General features: G+C 46.8%; 1 protein-coding gene across 1 annotated transcript in view; it reads left to right on the top strand.

Annotated features, from left to right (window-relative positions):
* Nucleotides 1-6,877, top strand: part of LOC109645949 (leucine-rich repeat-containing G-protein coupled receptor 5-like) — a 17,438-nt gene extending 10,561 nt beyond the window's left edge. The window contains exons 7-20 of the mRNA XM_069520118.1: nt 159-227; nt 314-385; nt 564-635; nt 961-1,029; nt 1,655-1,726; nt 2,683-2,748; nt 3,000-3,071; nt 3,308-3,379; nt 3,474-3,599; nt 3,721-3,848; nt 3,964-4,047; nt 4,167-4,410; nt 4,527-4,681; nt 4,845-6,877. Coding sequence (XP_069376219.1) covers nt 159-227; nt 314-385; nt 564-635; nt 961-1,029; nt 1,655-1,726; nt 2,683-2,748; nt 3,000-3,071; nt 3,308-3,379; nt 3,474-3,599; nt 3,721-3,848; nt 3,964-4,047; nt 4,167-4,410; nt 4,527-4,681; nt 4,845-5,560 — 2,017 coding nt within the window. The 3' untranslated portion in view covers nt 5,561-6,877. The remainder of the gene's footprint in view (nt 1-158; nt 228-313; nt 386-563; nt 636-960; nt 1,030-1,654; nt 1,727-2,682; nt 2,749-2,999; nt 3,072-3,307; nt 3,380-3,473; nt 3,600-3,720; nt 3,849-3,963; nt 4,048-4,166; nt 4,411-4,526; nt 4,682-4,844) is intronic.
* Nucleotides 6,878-7,230: the final 353 nt, after the last annotated feature.

Here is a 7,230-nt window from a genome sequence, read left to right as displayed (position 1 = left end):
TTCCTGACGTGACATCAATTTATCAATTTGGAAAGACGAGGAGACGCTGGTTTGGATGAGCTGTAAACAACGCTGATCTCTCTCTCTCTTTCTCTCTCTCTCTCTCTCTCTCTCTCTCTCTCTGTCTCTCTCTCTCTCTCTCTCTCTCTCTCTCTCAGGGATTTGAACTACAACAGCCTGGTGGAGTTTCCCTCGGCCATCCGCTCGCTCGGCCACCTCAAGGAGCTGTGAGTTAGAATCTGATGTCGTTTGTCGTTGGACCGTCCGATCGCTGTGACGCAGCTTTTCAACCTCTGCTCTGTTTCCTGTTCAGTGGTTTCCACAGCAACAACATCCAGTCCATCCCGGAGCACGCCTTCACAGGAAACCCTTCACTGATCACCATGTAGGTGCCGCCCACTCCCAGACACACATCCAAACCCAAACCCAGCTCGAGCTCCGCCCACTCACTGTCTGAGGGGTCGTGAACTTTTCATCCGTGTTGAGTTAAACTGTTCACCGTCTCCATGAACACTGGAGGATCATGGGTAAAAGCTCTTTGCATGTCCTCGTGTGTTTTGCAGATTTTTCTACGACAATCCGATCCAGTCTGTTGGACGCTCGGCCTTTCAGAACCTTCCAGAGCTTCGCACACTGTGAGACACACACACACATGCACACACACACACACACACACACACACACACACACACGCAGACACACACACACACACACCACAACAAACTGAGCCACCGACAGTTTCATGTTCTTATCAAGTTTTATTTGATCCTCTTCTTATCTTATCATATCTGACTGCCATGTGTTTTGTCGTGTCGTGACATTTCGTATTCACAGTGTAAATAAATGCACCTGAACACACCATGATGCAACAAAGTACCATCATTGAACCCGTTTTAATGTCCCTGAATGCACCACAATGTTGTTGCACATGAACACATCACGATCCCTGTCCTCTCTCAGTTCTCTGAACGGAGCCGCAGATCTCACCGAGTTTCCAGATCTGACGGGAACCAAAAGTCTGGAGAGCCTGTAAGTCACACACACACACACACTCACACACACACACACACACACACACACACACACACACACACACACACACACAGTTATTAATCCGCTGCAGTTGTTGTTATTCTATCTGACAGAGTAACTTTATTTTTCCTGAAATGAAAACCCTCCTCTCTTCCTCCATGTTGTGAGTCACATTTCCATGTCATAATAAAAACCTTCACTCTGTTTATTTTCTTTTATTCTTTCATTCAAACTTGTTTCTGAGTCGTTGTGTTTGAACGTGACCTCGCTCTGAACCACAAATAACACATTCTTCTACTCGGTTGTTTTGAAATGATCCCAGTGTAACTGTACATCCTGTCTCAAAGGGACACATCAACCAACTGTCACTTCCTGTGTAGTATTTTAATTATTGTTGCATAGAATATATATATATCCCTGTGACAAGATGCACCTGAACACACCACAGTACAATCAAATACACCCTGAATGCAACTAACCACATCACTGAACATCACTTTGTGTGTGTGTCTGTGTGTGTGTGTGTCTGTGTGTGTGTGTCTGTGTGTGTGTGTGTCTGTGTGTGTGTGTGTGTGTGTGTGTGTGTGTGTGTGTGTGTGTGTGTGTGTGTGTGTGTGTGTAGGACCATCACAGGGGCTCGGATCATTTCTTTGCCTTCTTCAGTGTGTGAGCAGCTTCCAAACCTGCAGCTGCTGTGAGTCCAACACAAATGAATAGATGGACAGATAGATGGACAGATAGATGGACAGATAGGTGGACAGATAGATGGACAGATAGATGAACAGATGGGTGGACAGATAGATGGACAGATAGATGGACAGACAGATGGACAGATAGATGGACAGATAGGTGGACAGATAGATGGACAGATAGATGAACAGATGGGTGGACAGATAGATGGACAGATAGATGGACAGATAGGTGGACAGATAGATGGACAGATAGATGGACAGACAGATGGACAGATAGATGGACAGATAGATGGACAGATAGGTGGACAGATAGATGGACAGATAGATGAACAGATAGATGGACAGATAGATGGACAGACAGATGGACAGATAGATGGACAGATAGGTGGACAGATAGATGGACAGATAGATGGACAGACAGATGGACAGATAGATGAACAGATAGATGGACAGATAGGTGGACAGATAGATGGACAGATAGATGAACAGATAGGTGGACAGATAGGTGGACAGACAGGTGGACAGATAGATGGACAGATAGATGGACCGATAGGTGGACAGATAGATGGACAGATAGATGGACAGACAGGTGGACAGATAGATGGACAGATAGATGGACAGATAGGTGGACAGATAGATGGACAGATAGATGGACAGATAGGTGGACAGATAGATGGACAGATAGATGAACAGATAGGTGGACAGATAGGTGGACAGACAGGTGGACAGATAGATGGACAGATAGATGGACAGATAGGTGGACAGATAGATGAACAGATAGGTGGACAGATAGGTGGACAGATAGATGGACAGATAGATGGACAGATAGATGGACAGATAGATGGACAGATAGGTGGACAGACAGATGGACAGATAGATGGACAGATAGATGGACAGATAGATGGTGCGTTCAGTGTGTGCTGGACTTCTGAACATTGCTGAACGTCTCTCTCTGCAGGGATCTCTCCTTCAACCACATCCTGTCTCTGCCCAGTTTCTCCGCCTGTGAAAATATTCAGAAAATGTGAGTTTGTTTTTAACTTTTCTTCACTTTTACTTTTTTCAGGTAAAACTTTTCAGACCTGTGAAGCTTCACAGTCACTGTGTCCTAACTGTTGTCATGACAACCAATCAAGTACAACCAGCTGTGCATCATGGGATTAATTAACACTTTTGTAGTCCAATCAAAAAAAAACTGTAAAACTGATTGATAAGAGTGATGTCATGGAAATGTGTGTGTGTGTGTGTGTGTGTGTGTGTGTGTGTGTGTTTCAGTGATCTGCACCACAACGACATTGAGGAGCTGCAGGAGAACAACTTCCATGGTCTGATGTCTCTGTGCTCTCTGTAAGCACACACACACACACACACACACACACATGCAGGTGGTCTGAGTGTTGACAGGTACGACACACACTCGAGCGAGTGGGCGTGTCTCTGAGGTTTCTAACACGGAGGTGAAACTGGATGAAGAAGAGGAGCCGTACACGTAGAAGACGAAGACGAGGAGGTTCCAGATGTTTTGATGAAGTTCATCAGTTAAATTAACCAAAGTTTCTGTTTGTGTCGTTCTGTCGTTCCAGAGATTTGTCGTGGAACAGATTAACGTCAGTGAGGCCGAACTCGTTCTCTGCTCTACCCGCTCTGACCAAACTGTGAGCGACCAGAAACAACGACATGCAGCTCAACATGGATTTATTGGAATTTATTTGTTTTATAAAAACATGTAAATGAATTTTCTTCCCTCAGCGACCTGTCGTCCAATCAGCTGTCCTCCCTGAGTCTGATTGGTCTGCAGAGTCTAACTCACCTGCGATTGGCTGGAAACGATCAGCTGATGGAGCTGATACCTCGAGAGGATCTGCCTCGAGTCAGGTACACACACACACACACACACACACACACACACACACACACACACACACACACACACACTAATTGAACTTAACTGGAAAGGACACAGGTGTAAAATGTGTGTGTGTGTGTGTGTGTTCAGGGTGATGGAGCTCCCTTACTCCTTCCAGTGCTGTGCCTTCACCTCCTGTGAGAGGAGAGGAGGAGGTTTGTCGTGGGAGAGAGAGGAGGTGGTCGACTTCAGAGACAGCTCCGTCCTCTCCAGTCAAGGTGAACACACACAAACACACACCGACACACAACAACACACACCAACACACACCAACACACACCAACACACAACAACACACCATGATGAAGTTAAATGGTTTGTGTGTCTCTGCAGCTGATCAGGACTGGGAGGATTTCCTCATGGAGTCTGAAGATGAAACAAAACCTCAGCACGTGGTTCACTGCAGCCCAGCACCAGGTAACACACACACACACACACACACACACAGACACACACACACACACACACACACACACACACACACACACACTCATGATTGGTCGAGGTGATTAGCGTTCTGTGTAAATTTCCCTCAGGTCCGTTTCGTCCCTGCCTCCATCTGCTCGGCAGCTGGTTGATCCGTGGGGGGGTGTGGCTCATCGCAGCGCTCTCGTTGGTCAGCAACAGCCTCGTCGTGCTGTCGATTTTCTTTTCGCCCGCCACTTTGGTCACGCCCCCCAAGCTACTGGTTGGCCTGCTGGCCCTGGTGAATGGCCTGATGGGAGTGTGGACCGGCTGGTTGGCCGCGGTGGACACGTGGACGTTTGGGAGCTTCTGGAGGTATGAGACCCAATCAGAGGCGCTGGGGTCAAAGGGCGACGCTACGGATGCTAAGCTAACACTAATTAATGCTCATGTGATCTGAGTGAGACTGAACTTCAGTGTGTGTGTTGCAGGTATGGAGCAAAGTGGGAGAGCAGCTTCCTGTGTCGACTCAGCGGCTTCCTGTGTGTGTTTGCGTCTCAGACGGGTCTTTTCCTGCTCACGGTCGCAGCTCTAGAACGATGCTTGGCCGCCGCCACACGACGCGACAAAATCAATGACGGCAGCGGTGAGGAGCGTCGATTTACACGGACAAAAGAACTTTACATCGTTAATGTACACGTGGACAAAAGTTTTGTAGCTGTTGAAATATTTAGTGAACGTGAGCGACGCGAAGTCTGAATTTTGTTTATAATTGATTTGATTCGTAAACGTCCCTCTTTCCTCCTCAGGTCGCTCCTCGTCTCCGTTCTCCGTGCGTCTCGCTGTCTTCCTGTGTTTCCTGTTGGGTTTGGCCGTCACGCTGCCCCCCCTGGTGGCCGGACACAGTAGTACCTCCCTCTGTTTGCCGCTGCCTTCCTCCTCTTCCTCCTCTTCACTGGCCTTCTCCGTCTCCCTGGTGCTCCTCGACTCGTTGTGTTTCCTCGTCATGACGCTCGCCTACACTCACCTCTACTGTCGGGCCAACAAAGCTCCGCCCACCTCAGAGGAGGAGGCGGCGCTGACCCGACACGTGGCCTGGCTGCTCTTCGCCGACTGCCTCCTCTACCTCCCTGTGGCCTTCCTCTCCTTTTCCTCTCTGCTGCACCTCCCCGCCACTGGGCCCGACGTAGCAAAGGGCGTGCTGCTGCTTGTGGCGCCGCTGCCGGCCTGCGTCAACCCGCTGCTCTACCTCATCTTCAACCCCATCGCCAGGGAGGAGCTGGCGGCGCTGGCCAAATACATCTGCAGGGCAAGGCATCAGCGAGGAGGAGGAGGAGGAGGAGGAGGGAGGTCGACGACTGTAAAGATGGATTCAACGTACGACGAGGACGCAGAGAAACAGTCATGTGACTCGACTCAGGCGCTGGTGGCGCTCGGAGGCACGAAGGAGGACGAGGATGAGGAGAGAGGGAGGATGAAGAGCGAGACACAACGTTCAGTAGTGTTTGTTGTTCAACGTCACTAGACTCACAAACACACACACACACACACACACACACACTGATTTGACTGTGGCAGCACATGTAGCAGGACGAGGACGGTGAAAGAAAAAAAACAAATGGACGCACGTTTGACCCCGACTCTCTCACTTTCTCTTTTGTTGTCTGCATTTGTCTCTCGACCGTTTTTTTTTTTTTCTCGTAACGTCAAACTAAAGAACTGAGCTCCATTAACTTCTGCTCCTTTCTGATTGGCCAGTTCTGGATCACATGGGAGAAGACACACACACACACACACACACACACACACACACACACACACACACACACACACACACACACACACTGATTTTACAGCATTGTGTTACTAAACATTCACCAAATGTTTAAGCAAATGCTGTTTACAATGTGTGTGTGTGTGCGTGCGCAGCTAAGATGTTTTTGCGAGTGTGTGTCAAAGCTGCAGCGTCCGTGCGACTTCTGACACTGATTTGAAAACTGAAAACAGGAACGTGAAGCTCATGTTCAGAAAAAACAACTTTTAAAATAATCACTTTTATTTATTTTCTCAACAAAGTGAAAAAACGTCGTCAAAGTTTCTAAACAGTCGGAGAAATAAAACAAAAACATTTACAGAAATAATTCATTTTTATTCATTAAGATGAAACTTCTGCTCGGAACATTTGGTTTCAAACTGTTTTAACGCGTCGATGATTAATGTTGTAAATGACAATCTGAGGTTCCTGTGTTCCGCTGGGACGAATCATGTGGATGATATTTGTACAAAGATTCTCGACATCTGCTGCAAACGTTTTCTTTTTTCTTTTTCTTAACAAATGTAAAATGAGTCTGAAGATTTTACTGAACTTCCTGAAATTGTTGCATGAATGTCGTCATCGTCCACATTCTGTTAAAACTAACGACACGTTGTGAGTTTGAAAAACGAACGTTGACCTTCAGCGACATCTCGTGGTCTTCATCGGTGGGCAGCTGTCTCCATGACGACCGTGCACACACAGAGGAGGACGCGAGGTTTGGTTGAAAGATCCAGGAACCGGATGTGATTTGAAAAAAAGAAACTCATATGAATTTACATTTGTACAAACACACGAACTATGTTTTATTTTCTAACGTGTAAGTTCAAATTGTTGACATGCACATTGTGGGGGCGGAGTCTTCTGCAGCAACAGGAAACAAAAAAAAAAACTGAATGTGTGCGAGAGTTTGACTTTCGCACTCTTTGTGATCGGCACTTAAAATCAAAAAAAAAAAAACTTCATAAGCTTTGGTTGAAATGTTTTGTTGTAAATTGTTGTAGTTTGTAAAACCTGGATGTAACTGCACTGAGCCGTCTGTCGTCTGTTTTTGTAGATGTTAGTATTTTTGATCAAGCTGATCTCAGTTCAGCTTCACTCAGCTGTCTGGAGATGAACCCACTCAGACGCTCAGCGAGCGAAGGAGGAAACGTTCTGCGTGTTCACACTCACACATCAGACTCACTTTAATCGAGCACTGAGCCCTGTGGGACTCCGTTCTCAGGCTTCACGTCACTTGATCCTCTAACCACTAAAACGTCTCCTCAGTTATTTCAGGTTCATTTGTTCGTGACTGTTCCAACAAAAGTCAGAAAACCATCAAACTCAGTGAAATCAAGCTTCTGCTTTAAAGTAAAAAAATCAAATACCGTTGATTTAAA

Source organism: Paralichthys olivaceus, chromosome 23 (genome assembly GCF_024713975.1).
Source record: "Paralichthys olivaceus isolate ysfri-2021 chromosome 23, ASM2471397v2, whole genome shotgun sequence".
Lineage (NCBI taxonomy): Eukaryota > Metazoa > Chordata > Actinopteri > Pleuronectiformes > Paralichthyidae > Paralichthys > Paralichthys olivaceus.
This window is presented reverse-complemented; position numbering and strand designations above follow the sequence as displayed.